Source organism: Dasypus novemcinctus, chromosome 13, assembly GCF_030445035.2.
Source record: "Dasypus novemcinctus isolate mDasNov1 chromosome 13, mDasNov1.1.hap2, whole genome shotgun sequence".
Lineage (NCBI taxonomy): Eukaryota > Metazoa > Chordata > Mammalia > Cingulata > Dasypodidae > Dasypus > Dasypus novemcinctus.
Window position 1 is genome coordinate 17,077,705 of NC_080685.1, and position 25,517 is coordinate 17,103,221.

The 25,517-nt window shown below is 40.7% G+C and overlaps 1 protein-coding gene across 2 annotated transcripts in view; it reads left to right on the forward strand.

Annotated features, from left to right (window-relative positions):
* PCNX2 (pecanex 2) overlaps window positions 1-25,517 on the forward strand; it is a 354,532-nt gene that overhangs the window by 244,866 nt on the left and 84,149 nt on the right. For both annotated transcript variants that reach the window (XM_071207372.1, XM_004451027.4), the window contains 2 exons: window positions 1,477-1,585; window positions 6,620-6,749. In XM_071207372.1, coding sequence (XP_071063473.1) covers window positions 1,477-1,585; window positions 6,620-6,749 — 239 coding nt within the window. The remainder of the gene's footprint in view (window positions 1-1,476; window positions 1,586-6,619; window positions 6,750-25,517) is intronic.

The window sequence follows — 25,517 nt, forward strand, 5'->3', positions numbered from 1 at the left end:
CAATTTTCTGTATCTTTTTCATATGCCACCCTCTCTCCTTCTCACCTCCTCTTTTTCTCTCTCCTCCTCCCCCCTGCCACCCTCCCTTCTCTTTACTCTATTTCTGATTCGTCAGCCCTCAAATGCAATTCATCATTAGGTCTGTGACTAGGGTCCCTGGCGGACACATTTGGACCCAAGTAATTTTATACATAACCAGATGCAGGTGACTTAAGGAGCCCATGACTTTGTTGTGCATCTGAGAGAACTTTCATCCTTGGTTCATCTTCTGTGGCATGTCTACCAATGTTTCGTTCTACTCTGAAGCTCTTCTCCAGTGCCAGGATATTTGTGAGAATCTGGTGAGACAAGAAAAGAGAGGGGAAGATTTGGAGAGAAGTTTAATTCTCTGTCTCATTATTCTTTCATTGAAAAGTTCAGAGTCATCTCATCCTTTGGTTTCAGAATCACAAGGTTGGTCTTTCACTAAGGGACTAAAGTACCTTGCATCCTGGAACTAATCCTTAATGGCTCTGTTTCCCAACTTTTGCCCTCCTTCATTGCAGCCTTCTGATTTCCTGTGTGATACCTATCAATCTAATTTAAAATCCGAATTTTTCTTCTGTTTAACATCAATGACTTTGGCAAATGTATTTTGTCTCATATGTTATCCATTCTAGGAACAAATACACTCGGCCCTCTGAAGTTTCTATTACTGATGAAGAGTGTATGTGGATTTTTTTTTTTAATATCATGGTAGGATACTTGACTATATCTAGAAGTGACAACAACATGGTTTTGTACCTGGGATTGATCAATCACGTCTTACTGCAAAGCAGATATCTACAACCAATGTAGTCCATCCTTCACCATTCTTCTTGGCAAATTCATGTTCTTGTCATCCCAAACCACTGATGTTCCTTGCATGTCTGTCCTTGGTCCATGTAAGGTCTCTCCTCCTATCCGTCTCTTCCTAGACTTCGACTAATTTTTCTGTGCTGGCTTGTCTAGCCAATGTGACAGCTTCCATATTATATCTTGGCTTTCTAAAGTAATTCAGTTGTATGGACCAGTTTTTCCAGCAAAAGTGGCTGAAGATATAAGAAGCAATTAATACACAAACATCTCCACAATGTTAATAATGATAGGGTTTTGTATGACTTTCTCTAAAAGACCCAAAATGAAGAAGAGAAGACCAAGCTGTGATGGTTCCTCTCAGAAAGGCAAAGAGGTATACCGTATTTAAAGTTGAAATAATAAATGAACACTTAGCCACACAGGATTTCTTCTGAACAGACTGTTGCTGTTTTAAAATATCACTGTATCTTAAATATATCTTTGCATGTAGGACAAAGGAAGGTAAGAGTAAAAGAGCTAACAGTAGTTTCACTGCATGGTCCTAACTGTGACATGTGCCCTTTAAATGACCTTGACACAACTACCATTGTTGTTGTCATCTCTGACGAATCTTTTTTTTTTTTTTCCTTTTGCTTTCAGCTTGGGGACCTGCTTCACAAGTTACAGTTCGTCATGACATATGTGGCTCCTTGGCAGATGGCTTGGGGCTCTTCATTTCATGTGTTTGCTCAGCTCTTTGCAATCCCTCGTATCCTTTCTGATACTATTTTCACCCGTGAGCTGATTCACATTTTACCAATGCAAGCTTTTCACTGAACCCTGACAATAAAAAGATTTTTAAAGTCTTTAAGATTACATTTAAGTGGGGACATGGGAAGGCACTTTGGAATCCCTTTGGGCCACTTAGCCTTAAAAGATGTTTTTTAATTTTGAACTCTTCCTGCTTCTTAATGCATATTTAAGAATTACTTTTATGTTTTCTGATCTTTCTATTTCCCATGTCAGATCTGCATTAGGATATCCTGTCTTTTAAATGGAAAGTTATTTCCTAAATGATTCAGTTGACTTGTGCAAAATGGTGCAAATCAATTTATTAAATATTATAGATAGGGTTGATGCATTCAATATATATAGATTATATAATATTATATTTCAATATAATATGGTTAGCATATACTTGAACATTATTCAAAACCTAGAATTAAGTGCAAACAGAATTATACAATTATTTTCAAAGACTAAAAAAGATAAACTATGGTTTTATTTCATCATTACTATTAACTAACACCTCTAGTTTTATCATTTGTGGTTTCATTTGGTTTCCTTGTATGTTCTTACGTGTTTCCATAACGATCATTAGTTTAAATTTGCTTCAAAACAAATTTGAGATGCTCCTTCTAAAGATCACTTTGAGATAAATAGCTAAGTTTTATATAAGTTTATATATGTGTGTATATGTATCATATTTATTTATGTAAGCGTATATGTGTGCTTATAAAAATGTAAGCTTATCTATATGCTTATTTATATCTATCTACTGAAAGATATGAATAAAAAAATATTCTTTCAGGCCTAAAATATGCCCTCATAAGGTTTTCCTTCTCAGTGAATTTATGCTTTCTAAACGTTCAGAGCCCACTTGTATCAGAATCCCTGGACGATCTATTTTAGATAAGTAGATTCCTGAGCCCAGCACATACTTTCTAAATCCAAATTCCAGGAGGTGGTGCCAGGAGTCTACGTCTTCACAAGCTTCCTGGTGGCTCTTATGCCCCTGGTGTGTGCGAGCCAAGGTTCCAGACTCTGGTATCCTATTGTGGGGACAGTTAGCTAGCTTTATTAACTACTCAGAGCTTCCTTTCTTACGAAATTTGCATAAAGTTCCCTAAGATAATTCGTCAGGAACCCTGAGATCTAAAGTTTATGCACTGGAATGAAAACAGACTTGGGAGAATCATTGAATGATAATATATTCTAATTTTCTAAAAATGCTCTCCTCTAGCCTCCATTTGTTTTTTTTTTTAAAAAGAAAAGTTATTTTAAACCATACCAAAAGCTGGCCTCACAATGCACATTGTTTCAGGCTCCTATTCTTAGACCTGCATAGATATTTTTAAAGTGTTTCAAGGTTATTTGGCAGAACGAGCTAAGAAAAAAAAAACATTTTTGCAAAAGCATAAGGTTTGTTCAGCCCCCTCTTCCTTTAACCACGATCATTTCATATAACACCAGAAATTTAGTTTTCCAAACAAATTCCTTGAAAACAAGGACAGTGAAGAGAAAGACTGAGATAATTTTAGTTTATTTCTGACTTGTATCTAAGGTTTCCTGGCTAGAGTTTAATACACACTTATTAAATTAAAATTATGACATTAATGCAAATTTGTGGTTGAGGAGTTGCAGTAAGAATTTAAAATTTAAAGTTATGACTCCCCATTTTATCATATCTTTAGTCTCAAGTATATCTGTAGCATTTTGTATTGATGTTTATGCTTGTTAGGTGAGTTCAGTAATACTAATTACTCCTTATCGTTCCACTGCTGAATTAAGACCATTCTGGGAACCATAACTTTCAATTACCTGACCTATATTCATGTTGAGCGTTCACATGCAGGCATGTAGTATTTGGCACTTAATCTCTCCTCTAAGAATATAAGCAGCATTAGCATTTATCTCAGGTTGCACAAAGTGTGCATTAAATCTAAGTGCATTCGTGATTGGGTAGACTCATTCTCTTAAGAAGCCAAATACATTTGAGATGTAGCTTTCATTGGGCATTTGGTAGTTTTTTTAAAATACTCAGTCCCCATGCTTTGTCTCTAAAAATGCCCCCTGCCACCCCCCCACCCCTCCCCATTGTCAAATTCCATGTCCTCCCTTCTGCTGAGATAGGGAGCCTGAGTACTGCAGTTGTGCTACAAATTATACAGCCTTTACCTTCCTCCCCACCCCTCATTATCCATAGATCCCTCCCATTCGTGACCAGTTGAAAAGGTAGATATTTGCTGCCTTTGATATTTTATATCAAAATATAATAGAATAAATAGTTCAAAAAACTGGATTTAAGTGTCATCAAGACAAAACTATCAGGTTCTTGTCAGCCCTAGGTCTTGACTAATTTTGAAATGTTAATGATTTTACCATTCGATTAAGGAACTGTGGGCTTCATCCTGGCATCGAGAAGGGACTAATTTGCTCTGTTTTGGAATTGAATTAGCTTTCAGGCCAGCAGGGCACTGTTTAGTAAATTGCTTTCTAGTACTAGCATGTTTTCTCCCTCGGTAGCTTCTGTTAGTTTCGGAGCTTTTAACCTCCAGGGAGAGATGAGAATACTCACCCTTTAATATGTATAGAGACCACGGAAGATCATTGTCTTCTAGTAATTATACAGACTTCGCCAGAGTAGCTGTGTTAAATGTTTATATTGGGAAGGCTGTTTTCTACTTGTATATTCTATTGAGTTTCTAGTGATTTTTTTACTTTAATTATTGATGGTATTGATGTTTTCATTTTGCACGTACTCAAATAAGCCTGAAGTTTTTATCATCTACCTCTTAGGCATACCAAGAGACATGCAAGGGCTCATGGTGCCTACTTCCCTTGGGCATCCCTGTTTCTTGGCAGTCATACTCACAGTCTTTGATACTTGCCCAGAGAGTGCTATTGCTTTATTGATCTTCCCTGAGTAAAATAGCCTCTGAGGCCATCTGTCTGTTTCTGTCCTACCTCTGACCTATTAAATTTCCTTTCCTCTCCTACCACACTGACCTATTTTTATAAGCTAATACTATTTTCCTCATTTACTTCTTCATCTTGGTTTCTAGATGATTGTTTCTGGCACTTTAAAAATATACACCAAACAGACAAGGGAGCCTTCTCAGGGTTGGGGGAGATGACATCTCCTTTAAAAAGAAATACAACATAATCTTTGGGGAAACATTCAGAATGGAAGAGAAAATCAATGCCAGCCCCTCTAACGTCCCGCCCGGCCCCTGCTCCAATTAGCCTTGCCCTGGCTCTCTGGCAAGCCCCCCCCCCCCCCGCCCACAGGCTCTGTCACCTGGTACTGGAACCTCCGCTTCCTTCCGTCTCCACTTCTGACCCTCCTCTGCTGGCCAGTTTTTTTTCCCAATACCTTTTCTCCATGGCATCTCCCATGCAGTTCCCTTTTCTTCCAGTCCCAAGGACCACAGTTATTTTGGTGTGCTTGGTAGTGGAGCTAGTGAGGTATTTTCAGCTTCAGATGAAGAAGAAATGGGTGAAAATAGATATCACAATGGTATATTATTCTGTGGTTCTCCATTTGAACCTATATCAAAGTAAAAGGAATTGGATTTAAATTGTAGCACAGTAGAGTTCTCTTTGGTATCCAAACAATTCATTATTGAGACGGATTATTAATGGACAATGTGTTATTTCATGCCTAAAGATATTTGAAAGTAAATGACAAGTTAAAAAAAATGGCACAGTTTTTCCTGAGAAAAAAAACCTGAGCTTAAATCTATGAAAATGCACAGGAAATCACTTCTGGACAGCACAAGGCTCCCTCATTTTTCTATATTTGGCGTAGAAGTGGGGCCATTAAGGAACCCCTCCCTATCACGTAACTTCAAGCCCTGCCAGTGGTTGAAGGTTAAAACACATAGAAACCCGAGTAATTTCATCTATGTTCTGCTTGGGAATGAGATATATAGTCTTCCTGTCATGCCAGGCTTTTTGCTTCTAACTTTCTACACGAACTTTTTGAACATGGGCTAAAGAAACAAGACCCCATTTGTCCAACAGCGAGAAGGACTCGCCCAACACCTTCTAGTTGCAAAGATGAGATCAGAATTGTAGGAAGATAATCCCCTGGAGGACAAGAAATGCTGGGGGTAGGTAAGAACTGGGCAGTCTGGCCTTCCATTGACCTCTGCCATCTCCAGGAACCCCTGCCTGGTTCCTCGACACAGACCCCATCGTAACTCCAGCAGCACGGTATTGCCAGCGTGATTGGCACTGAGAGGAGTTCTCCAACGACACAGTGAGAGCGGGGAGAAGCCAGGCCTGTTCAGAGAACGACTGATTCTGGCATCTCCCCCAGATTCCCAGCTATCAGTTGAGCTTAAGCCAAAGTTATAGGTGTACTTTTAAAATATTGAGCAATAACGTGTGGACTATGTGAAACCCAGACATGTTAGTAATTGAGAGGCACAAACCGAGTGCTGAAGTGGCCCGTTGGCCAGCAAAATGCTGTGGTGTCATAAGCTTAAGTTTTTAGTTTATAAACCAGCCATGACTTGAATTGGGCCATTGGAACTCAATGCATGATAAATAATGTATATTTTTGAATAATGGAAAAATATTATTTAGGAAACAGAGATGCTAACTTCAAAAACAATGCTGTTTATCTGTTTTTAGGAGTGTAATTTATTTTTAATTATTTATAAAACTACTTAGTATTTTAGTAAATGTACCTCATTGTATTTTGTTTAGCTAATGATATCTTGGTAAAAGGAAACTGTTCTTTTCATTTCTTAGATACTAACTCTTTGCCATGAATCATACTGAGACTGCTGGGATTTTTATGAGATTCATTTGGTTTACATGCTGGTGAAATGAGACTTAGCAGGATACTACTGAAAGTTTTATATTTCTAAATATGTACATAGGGCAATTAAATTTATGTCCTTCTTTCTTTCCTTGGAGAGAAAATGGCTTAAATGAAAACTAGTCAAGATCTGAAATAATATATAAAAATATAATAGTGATTTTTTTTTTTGCCTTAACTCAGACTTCTCAGATTCTGCAATGCTTTTCTTTCAAACAATTGCCACTTCAATCTTTTCTACTCCGCTGAGTCCATTTCTTGGGAGTGTCATTTTCATCACATCATATGTCAGGCCAGTCAAATTCTGGGAGAAAAACTACAAGTAAGATCCCAAAACTGAATCTGACTTCCTTTGCTAAGATTTGTGCTTCAGTTGCTCCTTTTTCTTTCTCCATTTAAAGGTTCCTGGTTTCCTGTGGAGTGTAACAAAACAGGTCTCCCTGATAACTTTCTCAGTTTACTCACTGCAGGGGTTTGGGGGATCTGGACAAAACGATCCTGGCTGCAAATTAATAACCTGGTACTGGGTCACCAATTGTGAAGCAAAAATGAGTTATTGCTGCCAAATTTTAACCATTGACTTATGAAAGATTGTTTAACAAACCCTTTCTTGTGTCATTTGATAGTCTGAGGTTGCCCCTGGATGGCACATTTATTTCCCTCTCTGTCGTATCCCCTGTCTGATGATTCCAAACATGCTGGTGATGCAGAAATGCACATGCATCACAGCAAAACACAAACTAGAACAGCAGTACCTCTGAGCACTGTTAAGCTTGTAGAAAATAATTTATGAGCATTTTCTTGACTATTTGGACCTGTCTTAAGGGAAGGCGAAAAGAGGAGCCTAATGATTCACTAAGTAATTTTAAAGAACTCTGAATGCTTCATGGGGTGGAAGGCCTTCATAACAGCTACAAGGCCCACTGGAAATAGGAGGAAGGAGAACATGGCAAGCCAGACTGTCTTGGGCTCTGAGCAGAAACTCCAAATCGCTCCTTGTGTTCAAGGGTAGAACTTCCACTTGAGAAGTGCTTTGCCTTAATTTATCAGCCATACTTGTGCTATTATGTATGAGTCCTCATTCAGTTTCTACAATACGTCTACACTTTGCACAACTCTGACACTTTACGTGTGCCTTCTATCTCTCACAAAGGCCAACTCTGGGGATCTGTGGTTTTATGTTTCTCCTGTTAGAAAGTTTATGTTAACCTAAAACCTGCATTCCTCGGGTACAGGCAGTATGGCGAACTGAGTATCACTCAGCCCTGGGAGCCAGCTGGCCTCTGTCATTTAACGCTGGTGACCTTGGGCCTCTCTTTCCTCATCTGTAAAGTGGGGGTGAAATAATAGGACCTACTTGGTATAGACTTGGGAGGAGAAAATGAATTAAGACACATAAAGCATCAAGAATAAGGCTTGGCACAAAATACGGGCAGCGTAAGCCTTAGCTAACATCATCAGTCCCTGAATGCCCTGAGTGTAAGTCCCTCCTTCCGTCTGTCAGTGCTACCAGGTGTTCACCACAGGATGAGTCCATGGTGTCCCAGCAAGCTCACATCACGAGTGCCCTGGGTAAAACTACCGACTCCAGAGTGCCCGTGAGGGCCCTGCTGCCCGAGATGGATTATTTTTTTGAAGTAATTGTAAAGCCATCTTGAAATATATATACAAACAGGAGTTCCCTATGGCAACTCTAAAGAGATAATCATGCACATTTACAAAGCTGGAGAGTAAAAGGAAATGATCAGCTTTGACTTGTTGTCCAGATTTTTTTAGGATAAAACTGTTTGGGGGACTTTTTCTCTGAGGTACTGTGGCCGGGGATTGAACCCCGGACCTTGTATGTGGGAAGCCGGCACTCAACCACTGAGGCTCATCAGCTACCCTGGGGGACCTCTTTGGAACTCAAAGTCGCACTTCTGGAAAGTTGTGAAAGCTTATAAATCAGGGAAGCAACATCCTCTCATGCTTGGAATGTGTAAGTTATTTTAAAGTGGATCTCCAGTACAAAAGAGTTTTTGTCTCCTACTCTGAAATAAATTAGACATCAGACTTCTAGCATGGAAGGATTTGATCCCAACCAAACACATTTTGGGTGAGCTGGAAAGGGCTGTAAGTACAGTACAAAGAGGGACAGACAGATCCTGGTGGGGAAAGATCCCTACTGCCTCCAAAGAGTGAGTTGTGTTTTGTTACTCAGCTTCCTCACTTCCCGCATTCAGCTGCCCTGTAAGGGTGATAGGTTTGATTCTGAGTGATCAGTTTATGTGGGCTACTTCAAAGTATGAGCTTCTAGAGCAGGACTTATCTCTGTCATGGATCCACCGTTATCATGAATAAGTAGCACCAGTTAGCGAGAGTGGGAGGGGAGCTAGCTTTGGTTAACCTTTGCCTGGGGCCGAGGGGCCTTCAGATGTGTACATATGCCCAAGGATGCCCCATTCTTTACCAGTTCTCTCTGAAGGAGCCAAGTTGGAGAAAAATGTCCAGATGCTCTGGGGGTAAAAATTCTTAATGAAAAACCCGGTATGCTAAACGGCCGTTGTTGCCTTCTGTTAACGCATCGCGATACTGGATCCTGTTGTCCATCTGTTTAAAAGATCAGTGGATGGAAATTCAGGATGGTGAAACAGTGGAGGGCACCAGGAAAGGAAAGGATGGGAAATCCCATCTGATCGCTGCAAGGCTCTGGAAAGTTTAGTCTATTTTAAACTGTTGTTTTTCATTTCAAACACTAATGATTCCTAGTGTTCTTACTTGAAAGTTCTTAGTTCCTTTTATTTGGTCTGTTACAAAGGAGGCATCGGATCAGTGTGATTGATTTTGTTTCATTTTTCACTAGTGGTTGCATCACTTTAACAAGGCCTGCTAAAAAGATCCTCTCATCTGGAGCTTTAATGAGCACATTTCTCCCCAGAAAATGGCCACCGCCAACCTGGGATGTGTGCGGGGGTCACTTGCAGCCCCCTCTCCTGGGCTCCTTTTCCTTTCCCACCCCTGTTCCCTCACTTTTCAGCCCCTCGGTTTTTATTTCAGGTCTTTTAAAGCTGGCTTTGGTTTTTACAGGTCTCTGGTAAGCCCCCCACTGGAACAAGATCATTTTAATACCCTGAAGGATTGATAAGTAAATCAGCAGCTACCTTCTGATGATGGCTAGTGTTTTCCCCAGACTGGCCCATCTTGGAACCTGCAGCCTTCCTGTTCCCCAGCCCTGTGCCTCACCACAGGCAGATGATGAACTGTCCTCCTTCTCTGCCCTTTGACCACAGCCTCCTCACCAACCTGCTCTCTAGCTCTCCCCCACTCCTAGCGCCAGGACAGCTTTCCTAAACCCAGCTCCCGTCATGGCCCTCTTCTCCTCAAAAGCCCGTGGTGGCTCACTGCTGCCCAGGGAACTATGAGAAAGATCCCACAGCACTTTGCAGTGAAAAGTTCTGTGATGCCCCATGTTTCCCACCGGCCACAGGTAGCTACTGAGCACTTGAAAGTGGCCAGGAGGACTGAGGAACTGAATTTTAAATTCTATTTAATTTTAATTAATTTAAACTTAAATAGCCACCTGTGGCCAGAGGCTACCATATTAGCACATATCCTCATTTCTAGTCTATCTCCCACAATACTTTAATTTTTTTTCTTATTAGAGCATTTGTGGGTTGACAGAAAATCATCCAGAAAGTAAAGAGTTCCTTTGTACTTTCTTCTCACACAGTTTTCCCTATTGTTAACATTTTGCGTTAGTGTGGTGCTTTGTTTCAAATGATTAAACAAAATTATTATAATTATACTATTAACTAGAGTCCTTTAGGGTTCATTCTTTGTATTGTACAGTTCTATGGGTTTGGTTTTTGTGGGTTTTTTTTATTCTGATAACATAGATACAACTTAAAATTTCCCATTTTTTCTACTTTCAATTATATACTTCAGTGGTATTAATCCCATTCACTGTGTTTTTCTGGCAGTACTTTTTCATGTGTCACACACTGAGGGTTTTTACCATGGAGGCCCCTTGGGCAGTGCCTGTCAATAGAATGCCCTTCCTCCCTCCACCTCTCTACTTCCCGTCCTCTGCAAAGCTCACTTTGAATGGCCACTCTTCCATGAAGCCACCCTCATCGCCCCAATTAGAAATTCTCTCATTTCTCCCTAAATTCCTGTAGCAGTTGGTCTTGTCTTCTGGATATTGATTACTGCACACCATGTCACTTCAAGCCTAGTGGCTTAAAGCAACAACAAAGATTTTCTTCTGTCTCCTGGTTTCTAAGGGTCAGGAGGTCAAGAGCTGCTCTGCTGGTTGGTTGCTCTCTCACACAGGTGCAGTCAGATGGCGGCTGGGGCTGAAGTAGCAGAGGACTGGAATGGATGGCCGCTAGCTGGAGGCCACTCACTTTTTTCGTGTCGTCTCAGAGCCTCCCTCACAGCAGAGTAGCCTCAGAACCCAGGGCAAGTGGGCAAGTGAGCCAGGTGGAAGGTCCATGGCTCTTTCTGATCTAGCCTCAGAAGTCATGCAACATGGATTCTCTCTCGTTCTAATGGCTATAAGCGAGTCTCAAACCTGCCTGGATTCAAAGGGAAGGGCATGTAAATGGGAGATACTATATTAATAACACCATCTGTGGAAAACAAATTCACTACTGTGGCCATGAGTGAATCCTACCAGAAATGACATATATAGAAAGCACCTTCAATTCCGGAATCTCTTTCTTCACCTTTATGCTCCTATGGGAACCTGTACATAGTAGGTGGTCTATAAATGTTTCTTAAATGAAGTCCAACAACATTACTTCAGAGGAAAAGGGAATTTCACTCTGGGTTTGCACTTGCCAGTGTTAGAAAATTTACTGCTGAACTGATGTGCTCTGGACAAAAACACCTTTCAAATATTTTTTGACCAGCTCTGCCTCTTAGGTGTCCCCATTTAAATTACAGGCAGTGATGGCAAATGCACTATATAATAGTGCTTTGTGTTTATACATACCTGTATGTCAGAGAATTTTAGAAACCCATCCTGATATCATGATTTATCATCTTTCTCTTCATATATAAACAATCACTAAATAACCAAACTCTGTCATTAACATGAAACAGATGTTTAGGCTAAAAGTATTTGACTCATGACCCCTTGCTATCTCACCAAATGTCTTGGACCTAAAGGGGTTGACTATCTTCAGCTTCCTAAAGGAATGAAAAATCCCATTCATAATGCTTTTGTTTTGATATGTCAGAAATCTCCTATAAAATATAAAATGCTGTAGTTCTAAGGAGACACATGTAACAGCTGTAAGGGAAATAGAGCTTTCATGGTTGTTGTACAGTATTCTCCAGATTGGTTTTAACATGTTAAATCATTCTGGATGTTATTCTTATCCACATCTGTGTGTATATATATATTTATTTATTTATTTCTCTCCCCTTCTCCCCCCCCCCCAGTTGTCAGATCTCTGTGTCCATTCACTGTGTGTTCTTCTGAGACCACTTCTATCCTTATCAGCAGCACCAGGAATCTGTGTTTCTTTTTGTTGCATCTGTGTCAGCTCTCCATGTGTGCGGCACCATTCTTGGGCAGGCTGCACTTTATTTCGCACTGGGTGGCTCTCCTTATGGGGCACACTCTTTACGCGTGGGGCTCCCCTACGTGGGGGACACCCCTGCGTGGCAGGGCACTCCTTGCACACATCAGCACTGCACATGGGCCAGCTCCACACGGGTCAAGGAGGCCCGGGGTTTGAACTGCGGACCTCCCATGTGGTAGGCGGATGCCCTATCCATTGGGCCAAGTCCACTTCCCCACATTTGTATATTAAGCATGTGAGGTCACTGGGCTAGGCTTTAAGCAATAGAAATCACTGTATGTGACTGGTATACAAAAATGTCAATCCTCCACGCCATTGTCTCAGTTCCTCCCCAGCCAGTTCTTTACTTAGTCCTTCCCTCTTACAGAGGTAGTGATGGTACATCAGAAATAATGGACTTAAGAGTCAGTCAGACTTTGGTTAAAATCCCATCCCATATGTTCGGTTAGGTGTTTGACTTTGGGGGATTATTCATCCAGTGTCCTCAGTTAACTCTATGTAAAATGGGGTTACCATGTCAGTGCCTCCTAGAATCACAACAATCAAATGAGACACCGTGGAAACATGTAGGCCATTTATATATACAGCCTTTCCCTCCTTATTCCTGGTCCCATTCTATTCCCCTTCCCTGTTTCTCCATCTTTTCTCATTTACCTTTTAATTTAATTGTCTTGACATAGTTTACGTATCCTTGCAACCTGCCTGAAGTCCTTTCTGAAATGCAGAACGCAGTCCTGTCCATCAGGGAAGGATGTGCGGGCCATGTAACTCGTAGGCAGCACGCTGTGAGTGCCCGAGAAACCCTGGCTTTCCCTTCAGGAACTGTGTTTATTTCAGTTCCTCAGTCAGCCCCAGGGCCCCAGCTCTGTTCTTGGAGCATCGCAGTCATCCGTGGAATAACAGGATCTTTAAGTGCTACTATTTTGTGGTTTCTCCAACAACAAAATGTATCCTCATATTTCAGCTGATCTCAGTGGGGCCCTTATCATGTGGTTTCTCCAGCACCTTCCTTCATGCACTTAGAATAAAGAAGTTAAGGCAGCATGGACCCTTAGGAATTACAAGGTCCCTCTACGCTCTCCATGTCAGGGCGTCATCCAGCTCTTCCAGCACAGAGCTCTGTGTCTCAATAGTGACCCCTGTCTGACCCAGCTGTGGGCTCTTCCCTGAGCTGAATCTGCTCTCTCGTGGTATCTCTGGCTGTTCCTGGAGCAACCAGGTACAGGCTGCCTCCACCACTCCCATCCATTACTACCTTGCAGGCAGCCCTCCTCCCTTTGTTACTCTCTTATGCTAAATAACTCCATCTGTTCCTTGTGTGAAATGGTCTAGACCTTGGGCATCCTAGTTGCCCGCAGGCAGATGTTGACTGGGTTGTCACCAACCCCCTCCCCCTCCTGAGCCCCGACCTCATTACTTGCTCCAGATGTCTTCTAATCAGCTTGTCGTCCTCAGACCTGTGGCTCCCTGTAGGCCAGATGTGCTGCTCTCATTTATGCCTCTTAAAATCTAAAACATCTCAATTGTTTTACAGTAAACTTTGGCCAAGTCAGGTCTTCACCATTCCAATCAGCTTGTATAGTTTTTTAAAAACCGAACATCAGAAACTTACATTTTCTCTAATAACCCTCATCTTATCGGTTGCCGCTCAGTGTTCCAGTCCATAGGGGTCCATTTACATCATGTCATTCCTTGGCCTCTTCCAACTTTGTGTTATCTGCAGATGGGATTGCCTGGAATCATCTGTGCCCCATTCATGATGTATGAATGATGATGAACAGGTCCGAGCCAGGGACGCTGGGCTTGGTTAAGGGAAGACACTCTGAACTTGATTCTTTATTTTCCAAGGATCTTTCCAAGAGCTATTTTAAGCATGTTTGTGCAAAACATCGAGCTTCTCAAAAGTTGAGTTTTTTTTTCCTAAGTGCAAAGCAAGAAGGCTTATGGCTTAATGTAAAATACAGCACTATAATTAAAATTTGCCCTCCCTTTAAAGTTATGCAGGGGAGGGCTTTACATATTTCAACTTGTGCTTTTACCCCATGACTTACTTGTGTATGTTTAAAAGGTGCTTGGATATCCCATGCTGAAGAAGTCAATGCATTTTTATTTATTTGATACCCTGTTTGCAGTTACTGCTGAGATAAAAGTCACTAAGCTCCTATAAGGGTGCTTTCAGGCTACTGGGGCTCCCAGATCCATAATGGAGGCGTGTGTTGGGCCCACGGTGTGTCTTCTTTATGGTAATAATGACACAGGAGCAAAGAACCCTGCAGTAGTAGCAGGAAGAGGAGCAACCATCTACTTTTTGTATTGTTTGAATACCTGCTCGTCTTCTCCAGGACATTCATTCTAGTCCTTACAACCACTCTGGAAGTGGAGTCTCGTTTTTCTCGTTTACAGATCAGAAAGATGGAGCTCAGGAATGCAGCTTGCCCAAGGTCACAGAACAAGTCAGTGGCTGAACTGAGAGATAAATCCAGGTCTGGTCTTATCCCAAACCCTGGACACTTTCCTTTATGTCCTGAAGCCTCTCACATGCCTCCTACACACACACACCCCCACATGCTCACGAGCGTGGCAGTGAATGCCGGTTAAAACCTTTGCCCATGAGAGCCTGGAAAGGGAGGTGCCCTCCCCGCGGGCCCTATGCAGCTGGGGGGTGCCTGGACAGAAAGGAGGACAGCGCCCTCAGCGTCAGGAGAGCCCCGGGTGCTGCTGAGCTCGGCTGTGACCTGCACAGTGCGCCTGGAGGGCAGGCATGGGTTCCTCTGCGCTCAGGACAGGTGTGGAATCACCTGAGCTCTCCCTTTTTAACACCACGGGCCTGAGGCTTCAGCCTTGTGATGGCTGGACGGCAAAGGACATTTCCAAAACGGTTCACTGCTCAGGTGTACAGAGGCTGCCTTCTCAGATGGCAGGAGAGCCTGGCAAGGTCTGGACAACTGGTTACCTTGCAAGTGTGTCTCCCGGGTTCCTGAGGTGGGGCTTCCGGAGGCTTCCTGCTGGCCCCAGGCCAATACAGCAGTTCACAGCTGGCGCTGCCTTCCTTACAAGACCTGGCCTGTGTCCCAACCCGGCGGGAGACATAGCAACTCCTCCCAGAGCAGGGAGGGGAGGGCGCACCCTCCAGGTTGTCCCCGTGTCCCGACTGTGGGGCCTCTGGCACTGGGAAACCCATGATCACCCATGAGCTGAGGCGGGGCTCATCTGTTCCAGACCTTTCCATGTGTGTGGCCATGAGAGGAGAGCAGGAATGTTGCCTCGATGACTCATGGGCAACAAGCGAATAAAGTCTCAGGCACAGAAAAAGAGAAAAACGAGTTAATTCAGTGCAGACGCCTTTTTAAAAATTGCTGATTTAAGAAACCTCCATTGGAACTACCACTTGCCCTTAATTTCCCAGGGTGTTACAGAGCTTCCCGCATCTGAGTGGGGTCGTAAAATGCTCTCTCTTTGCCTAGGAGCTAATGGTAGGTCCTTGGGGATCCCCTCCACAGGAGGGGACTCAGAGTTGTCTGCGTCCACATACAGATGTGAGAGATTTGACCACTTGAAGGATGTTTAGGAGTCATGAAACTGACTTGGGGATTCACAGGGCTTAGCTACACAGGCCGGTTTGGGGGAGGCAATGGGTCCTGGAACTTAGAGGTACAGCAAATCTCCAGACTTTCCAACAGCAATAGAAACAGGGAGATACAAGGCAGAAAAATTCCTACTTATGTGAAATGAAATGGAGGTGCCGAGACAGACTCAGGAGCCAGGACTAAGCCCCGTGCCAAGAAGGAACCCCGTCCCAGGGGCTGGAGAGTAAGTGGGCTGCGTGCTGGAGCTTACAGCGGTGCAGCCCACGTCCTCGTATTTCCTTTCACCCTAATGAAATTCAGCTCTCGGTCAAAAGTTTTCCCATACTCCAGGCCACAGTTAAGTAAGGAATAGACACGCAAGTACAGCTACGGCCGAAAAGACGAGGCCGGAAACCCACGAGACCAAAGGGCTGTTGTTCCTGCCTGACCAGACTCTGGGGTAGGGTGCACGTGCAGGGGAGGAGAACGCCCTCCTTCCGCTGGCCGTGGCAGTGTGGGCTGCAGGCCCTAAGGTGCGGGCCACCAGCAGGGCCCTGGCCTGAGGAGGCAGCAAACACAGAAGGAGTCAGAGCCAGGGGGTTCGAGAGCCTGCTGATGACCGCTCCTGAGCCCTTGGATCCCGCTGGGCCCAGTGGGCCAGGGCTCCATGTTTTTCTTAAGCTGTTGGGCTGGGCTTTCCGTCACTGTAAATGAAAAGAATCGGAGTAAAAGCAAGTGATGCTTTTATTGAACGGATCCTTCTCCCTTACCTTTTACTTTTGGAGAGTGATAGCACAAAGGTAGACATTTATCTCCATAATTCTATGGGTCCAAATAATCTAAAATGCCAGAGAAAGGTGCCTGGCACACTCCAGGGTTGAGCAGCTGAGCAGGAGTTGCAGCTCCTCCTGCGCTACCGCTTATTTGCTGCGTGACTTAGGCCAAGTCCCCTCACCCCCTGTGCTGCCTCGGGTTTCCTCTGCAGGAATTGTGGGCCTCTAGCTGGATACTGTTAAGTCTGAGGAGCTAAATGATGCACTTGGACCCATCCTGCTGTTTTGCTGACGGATGAGAGAACTCACCCACACAGAGCCAGGGGTAAGGTTTGGCACTTCAGGTGTGGTGACGAGCTATTATGCAAATATATTCCGGAAGGATGGCACTCTTGAGGAACTCCAGCGCGTTCAATTTCTCAAATAGTACTGACTGGAGCTTATTATTCATAATCCTGTGGTGAATGACTGCATTCCAGGCCTGCTACATTTTGCTGAACAGTTGAAGTATTTGAAAAGTGCAGAGTAGTGAAGCAGACCCCGTGCCCGCAGGAGGGAGTGGAACGCGCCACCCCCGCACCTGCTTCCCGGCTGCCTGGCGCTGCCTGACCTGACACATCCAGGTCAGCGCGGGCCAGGTTTTGTGACTGATTCAGGTTGATGGATGGTTGCAGGGAAGGCGAGTCTGGTACAGCACGAGGGCAGAGCCCTTTTCTGAGTCGCCGCTGGCAGTGAGAGGAGGAGAACCCTCTCAACTTTTAAGGAAGTGTTAGAGATGGGGCTGATGTCTTTCCAAACAAAGGCAGGCAGAAAGCATTCAGCTCGTCCAAAACTGTCTAAGACCCTTTTACTACAGGACGAGACGACACACGATGTAAGACATTGCCTTGGGTTTATCGGGCAGATCTCAGCCCTACGGGCAGGGAATTTTCACTCCCTCTGAGCCAAGCGTCCTGAACAGTTTAATTACGGAGCCTTCCCTGGGACTGGCCAGCACTCCCAGTGGCCTGTTAGAAGTCATATCTTGGTGCATGCTCACCCTTCCGGTGATTGCGGAGAGTCGGCCGTGGAAGACCACTTCGGGTACTAGGTGACTTTTATATTTAAGGCTAAACGTTAAAACTCGTTCCAGAGGATTCTAATAATCCTGTTTAATCTTGTTACTCTGAGCATATTCCAAGTCCAACTTTTATCCTACTTTATTGAAAGCAAAGACCTTGTGTCGGCTTTGCATAGAGTTGCCCCTTCTAGCAGTCTTGATTAATTAATGAAATTAATATATAATGTGAACACAGGAAGCCATACTCTTTTTCTTGTCACTTTGGGAACATTCTCTCATCACCACTTGGTAAGGTATAGAATACCCTTTCATGGATGGATTGTTGTGTTTGTCTCTGTGTAAACTCAATTAAGTAAACTGAGGCTTCCTTTCACAATTTTGTAATAAGAAAAATGAGCAATATTGGAAAACTTACCATGGACATATGAATTAGAAAAAATATACTACTGTTTAAAAATAAGGGCAACTTAATATATTTCCTTTATATTTTCTGTTGTCTTAGTATGTTAACTTTGTTTATTATTTGTTTAAAGAGGCTTCATAGTTGGAGCTTAATTCCCTATTGTCCGGGAAGACTGCAAAAGAGCTGTATTTTGAGGTTTGTGCAAAAGGAAGGAGAGAAAATTCTTAGCAGATTTTGAAGAAAATTGGGTAGAAAATGCAGTTTTAAAAACCCTGATTTTTAAGAGGAGTCTAGAACAATGGAAAATTGGATTTCTGGTGTAAGTTATTGTTGAAAAATGAAAGCCCCTTGGGAAACCTTTCTAGGATATTTTTTTCACCATTGCCAAATGACTTGTTTTTGAGAAAAGCCAGTGGAGATGGAGGACAACTGGTCAAAATGGGTGAACAAGTTTTTAACTATTGTCCTTATGGGCCCAAAGCATGATTCAACACCATCTGGTTCAGTATTTGAAAAGTTGAGTTTGAAAACAAATGTAAGACATAGTCAGGGTAAAAAATGCTACTCTTTTTCCCCATTTAAAAAAAAAAAAAATTTATAGCCAGATGTACTGATGCAATGAAATCAAAACTATTTTCTGTTCATCCATTGCAAATCACCATTCTCTTGGTAACCGGCATTTTACGAGACTAGTGTGATTATTTTCTTTAGTTTTGCAGCAGGCAGTGCTAGATCCAGCTTTGTATTTTAATTTCCTACCAAAAGTCCTGCTCTGTTTAGTTGCCATTTTTATATACAGTACAAACTGGGGATCAGAAGAGGTAGGTGATTCTCTCCTCTATACTCCTCAAATAATTTAATAAATTATAAGCCAAGTTACAATCAGAATTCAGGTATGCTGATTTCAAGTTGCAGACTTACTTTTAGGGGCCACCCTGCCTTCCCATTAGAGTAGTGTTTCCAGGCTATATTCTTTTGCACTCAGTACAATCATATAAAATGCAAAAATGAGATGCCAAAGTTACATGTGAGAACTGTCTTCATTTATCATTTAGTCAAGGTGTGATTAATATGACAAGGTGCATCAAAATGATTATAGAATTGAGGATCATCATTTTAGTTGGACAGGATTTTGTAAGAGATTTTAATATTTAATGTGAGCAAAGTACAGTATTAAGCTTTGGTAGTGCATGAAAAAGAAAGAAAAGGAAGTGTATCTTACTGAGAAACGTTGCTGGTTTTATTGAGTACCATGTACCTCAAATGACAGAATTGCATCTTAAATTAAATGAGCACCAAATTTGAGTAATGTGTATTCTCCAGTTGTTGCCTCTCCTGAGACAAATGTTCATGAAAACGAAGGACCTGAATTAACCCATTAGGGTTGTGTGTGTCACTGTACAAATTGCTGCAGTTCCATCACCAAGAATTATAGTTTCTTTTTGCTATGTGGGGAATTATGTATCAGAAGTCTAGTTCATCATCATCCAAATTCTGTACGTATCACAGATAAATAACGAATAAAATAAATGTGTCTTAATCCCCAGGAGAATTTTCTCCCACAGCTCCAAATAAAACCCTGGAAACAAATGACATTGGGTATCTTTTTACCGGAAGGATATAGCACCAAAAGTCAAAACTTTAAATCAGGCAAATTAAACTTGGGGGAAAAAATAGCAGCACCCTGCTAATTTAATCACTATGAATCTGTTACAATCCCCCCACACCTCTATTTATTCAATTCCCATTTGTCTGACTCTTTTCCCAACTGCATGCAACTTACACATTTTCAATACTATTTTTTTTTTATTTGTTGCATTGGTAGAACGAGAAGAAGCACTTTCCACCCCTTAAAATTTATGGCTTTCCCATGAATGAATAGTTGGACTTCATACCCACTATTTAAAATGTTTAATAGTCATGGATTTTTCTGGGTAAAAACGTGGGGGAAGCAATCCGAGTTTAAGGGGAAAGGAAGTTGGGATCAGAAATGAGAATCCCACATGAATGCATTGTAGTCACTAAATTCAGGCCAGCTCTTGGCTTTGGAGAATTTTTAAATTCAACTGTTTATTTTGAGATAATTATAGATTCACCTGCAGTTCTAAGAAGTAGTTGGGAGAGCTCCATGAACACTTTACCCAGGTTCCCAAATTGATTACATCTTGCAAAACTAATACAATATCACAACCAGGATATTGCCATTGCTAGTCAAGGTGCAGAGCATTTCCATTGCCCCAAGGATCCCTCCTGTTGCCCTTTTATAGCCACACCCACCTCCCTACCACCCCACCCCCTTTAACCCCTGTCAACCACTATTCTGTTTTTCATCTTTTACTTTTGTTATTTCAAGGATGTGAAATAAATGGAATCATTCAGTATGTAGCTTTTGGGGAGTGGCTTTATTCATTTAGCATAGTTCTCTGGAGAGTCATGCAGGTTGTTGCTTGTTTTATTAATTTGTTCCTTTTTATCGCTGAGTAGAATATCCACGGTATGGCTGTACCACAGTTTGCTTAACCATTCACCCACTGAAAGATATCTGAGTTGTTTCCAGTTTGAGGTTATTACAAAGAAAGCTGCTATGGACATTTGTGTACAGGTTTTTGATTGCACATAAGTTTACATTCAGTTGTGGAAAATGCCCAGGTAGTTGCATGTTGCCTTTTTTTTTTTTTTAAAGAAATTGCCACAGTTTTCCAGAGGAGTTATTCCATTTTATATTCCCACCAGCAATATATCAGTGATCTAGTTTCACCATATCCTTACCAGTATTTTGATTTTGTCAATCTCCTTTTTATTTTAGTCATTCTGATAGCTATGTAGTGATATATCCCATTATGGTTTTAATTTGCATTTCCCCACTAGCTAATGATGTTAAACATCTTTTCGTGTGTTTATTTGTGATCTGATTGCTTCTTCGATTAAATGTCTGTGTATGTCTTTTGATCATTTTCTAACTGGGTCATTTTTGTTCTTTTTTTACTGTTGAATTTTGAAAGTTCTTTATGAATTTTACATTGAGTACTTCGTTGACTATGTGGTTTGCAAATATTTTCTCCCACTCTGTAGTTTGTGTTTTCATCCTCTTAAGAGGGTTGCAAAAGAAAAATTTTTAGTTTTGACTAAGTCCAATTTATCAGTTTTCCCTTTTATGGATCAAGCTTTTGGTCTCAAGTCTAAGAACTCTTTGCCTAACCTAGAAGAGTTTCTCCTAAGCTTTCTTTCTAAAAGTTTTATAGTTTTATGTTTTACATTTAAGTCTGTGATTTTGAGTTAGTTTTTGGATAAGATGTGAGACTTGGGTCCAAGTTTTGTTTTTGTTTTTTTTTAACCTATGGAAATCCAATTGCTACAGCACTATTTGTTGAAAAGGTTGTCTTTCCTTGGTTGAATTGATTTTGCAACTTTGTGAAAAATAAGTTCATCATATTTGTATGTGTCTTTTCTGGGTTTCCTATTCTTTTCCATGGATCTATGTGTCTATCTCTCTGCTAATCCTACATAGTCTTGATAATTGTAGCTATATTAAAAGTCTTGAAACTTGGTAGACTCCTACTTTATTATTCTTCTACAATGCTGTTTCAGCTGTTCTAGTTTTTTTGTCTTACCATATGAATTTTAGGATACTTTACATTTTAAAGTATACATTTTTGCATCCATATTCATGAGGGATATTGTTTTGTAGTTTTATCTTTTTTTGTACTCTGTTTGGTTTTAGCTTCATAAAATGAATTGGGAAGTCTCTTCTCAGAGATTGTATATGATTAGTGTTAGTTCTTCTTTAAAGATCTACAAAACAATTCTTGCTATATTTTTTAAAAGAATTGTGTTAACCTGTATATCAGTTTGGGGAGAATTGACATCTTTTCCAATCCATGAACGTAGTATGTCTCTCCATTTAGTTTGATATTCTTTGATTTCTTTCATCAGTGTTTTGTAGTTTTCTGCATACAAGTCCTGTATGTTTTGTTACATTTGTACCTGAGTACTTCTTCTTTTGAATGACTATAAATGTATCCAGTTTTTTATTTTGGTACCCATATATGCATTGCTAGTGTATAAAAATGTGTTAACATTTTCTATGCTTATTTTGTATCCTATAATCTTTCTGAACTCACTAGTTCTGTGAGGTTTTTTTGTATATTCCTTGAGATTTTCTATGTTAATAATCATGTCATCTGCAAATATGTACTATTTTATTTCTTTCTGCTTTGTGTACCATTAATTTCCTTTTCTTTTTTTTTAATTCATTTTTTAAAAAATATTACATTCAAAAAATATGAAGTCCCATTCAACCCCACTGCCCCCACCCCCCCTCCCCCCACAGCAACACTCTCTCCCATCATCATGACACATCCACTGCACTTGGTAAGTACATCTCTGGGCATCGCTGCACCCCATGGTCAATGGTCCACATCATAGCCCACACTCTCCCACGTTCCATCCAGTGGGCCCTGGGGGGATCTACAATGTCCCATAATTGTCTGTGAAGCACCACCCAGGACAACTCCAAGTCCCGAAAACGCCTCCACATCTCATCTCTTCCTCCCATTCCCCACACCCAGCAGCCAAATATGGCCACTTTTCCCACACCAATGCCACATTTTCTCTGTGGACATTGGATTGGTTGTGTCCATTGCACTTCTATGTCAAGAGGGGGCTTAGATTCCACATGGATACTGGATGCAATCCTCCTGCTTTCAGTTGTAGGCACTCTAGGCTTCATGGTGTGGTGGTTGACATTCTTCAACTCCATGTTAGCTGAGTGGGGTAAGTCCAATAAACCAGAGTGTAGGAGTTGAAGTCTGTTGAGGTTCAGGGCGTGGCTATCATATTGTCAATCCAGAGATTCAAATCCCCTAGATATATCTTAAACCCCAGCACCAACTACAATTCCAGTAAAGTAGCATGAAAGTCTTGTGAAAAGAGATCCCATCTGAGTCCAGTTCCATCACGCAGAAACACCAGCTCCAAAGAAGGGCCAACTGACATGGCAGTGAATAATTTCCTTTTCTTGATTTACTACACTGGCGAGAGCTTCCAGCACTATGTTGAGTAAAAGAACTGGAAGTGTACATTGTTGTTCCCAATTTTAGGGGGAAAGCATTCAATCTTTCACCATTAAATACAATGTTAGGTGTAGGATTTTTGTAGATGGTCTTTGTCAAGTTGAGGAAATTCTCTCTATTCGTATTTTTCTGAGAGATTTTCTATCATGAATAAGTGGGATTTTGTCAAATGCTTTTTCTGCATCAAGGGTCATAATCATGTCACTTTTTTCTTTTTTAGTATTTTAATGTGGTGGATTATATGGATTGCATCTCTGGAATAAACCCCACCTGGTTATGGTGTATAATTCTTGATATATTGTTTAATTCTATCTGATAAAATTTTGTCAAGAATTTTTGCATCTATATTCATAAGGGGTATTGGTCTCTAGTTATCTCCTTTTTTGTAGTGCCTTTGTCTGACTTTGATATCAGAGTAATACTAGCCTCATAAAATGAACTGGGAGGAGTCACTTCCTATTCTATTTTCTGGAATAGATCAGTGTTAGATCTTTCTTACCTACTTGGTAAAATTATCCAGTGAAACCATCTGGGCTTGGAGATTTGTTTAGGGGAGTTTTAAAATTATGAATTCAGCTTCCTTAATAGTTATAAAAATATTAAAATTATTTATTTTATTTGTAAGTTGTGGTAATTTATGTTTTTTGAGGAATTGGTCCATGCCATCTACATTCTCAAATTTATGCATGTAGAGTTGTTCACAATATTATTCTTTATTTTCATTTTTATGTCTTCAGGGTCTGTAGTATTATCCTTTCTTTCATTCCTGATATTGGCAATTTTTGTCTTCTCTGTATTTTTTCTTTGTCAGTCTTATTAGAGATTTGTCAATTTTATTGATCTTTTCAAAGAACCAACTCTTTGTATTTCGATTTTCTCTTTTAGTTCCTTTTCTCAATTTTCTGATTTTGCTCTTATCTTTATTATATCCTTCCTTTGGGTTCTTTCCTTTGGGTCTATTTTACTCTTCTTTGTATAGCTGCTTGAGGTAGGAGATTAGACCCTTTAGGTTTCCCTCTTTTATCAAGTACACATTTAGTCTATAAATTTCCTGTTTAGTACTGTTTAGCTTTGCCCCACAAATTTTGATATGTAGTATTTTCATTTTCTTTCAATGTATTCTTTATTTCCCTTGAGATATCCTCTTTGACACATGGATTATTTAGGAGTATGTGGTTTAGTTTCTAGGTGTTTGGAAATTTTCTTGCTATTGTTTTCTACTTGATTTCTAGTTTGATTCCACTGTGGTTGGAGAACCCACTCTGTATGATTTCAATTCTTTTAAATTTGTTGAGGTTTGTTTTATGTACCAGGATATGGTCTCTCTTGGAATATGTTCCATGGGCACTTGAAAAGAACTTGTATTCTGCTGTGCTTGTTAGGTGAAAAGTTTGAAAAATATTGATCAGATCATGCTGGTTGGCAGTGTTGTTGAGTTAGTCTGTATTCTTGCTGATTTTTCTGTCTAGTTGTTCTATCAAAGAGAGTGGTGTTGAAGTCTCCAACTGTAATTGTGGATCTATTACTTCTTTCAGTTCTATCAGTTTTTACTTCACATGTTCTGCAGCTCTTTTGTTTTATGCATGCACATTTAGGATTACTATGTCTTCATGGTCAATTAACCTTTTAGTCATTACTTTATGTATATGCCATTTGTCTCTGGCAAATTTCTTTGCTGTGAAGTCTACTATATCAGTTATTAGTAAAGACACTCCTGCTTTTCTTTGATTAATATTCTCTTAATATGTATTTTTCCTTTCTTTATTTTTAGCCAGCCGATATTATTATATTTGAAGTGTGCTCCTTATAGTCAGTATGTAGTTGGGTAATGTTTTAAATACATTCTGCCAATCTCTGTTTTCTAATTGGTGTTATTAATACCATTTATAGGTTAGGGCCTTAGTTTGCCATTTAATTTATTGCTTTCTGTTTGCTCTGTTTGTCATTCCTGTTTGATTTTTCCCTGCCTTCCTATGGGTTACTTGAAATTTTTAGAAATCCTTTTTGATTTATTTATTGCTTCTGAGTATGGTTCTTTGTATTATCTTTTTGATTGTTGCTCTAGGTATGGCATTATATATGCATAATTTATCAAAGTCTGTTGGTGTTGTCATTTTGCTAATTCAAGTGATATCTAGAAACTTTACCTCCCTTTCACGTCCTTTCACCCTCCCCCCCATTCTCATATGTTTAAAATATTTCCTATACATACATTTAGAACCACATTTGCCAGTTTTATAATTTTTGCTTCATCCATTAAACACAATCTAGAAGACTCAAGAGGAGAAGAAAAGCCCATTGTATTTACCCATATTTTTGCCTACCATATTCTGTCTTACTCCTTGATGTTTCCAGGTTCTTCAAGTAATTTTTAGCCCTGCTCTTTTTCTGCTCTCCTTCTGGTCCTTCTGGAACTTTGATGACATAAATGTTAGAACTTTAGTTAGAGTATCAAAGTTTTCTGAGTCTCTGTCATTTATTTATTTTTCGGTCTGTTTACTCTTTTGTTCAGCTTGGGTAATTTCTTTTGTTCTATCTTCCAGTTCACTGATAATGTTCCCCCTATTCTGCTTTGAGCCCATTCACTGATCCTTTTCAATTATGGCATTTTTCATTTTTAAAACTTCAATATGATTCTTCTTTGTC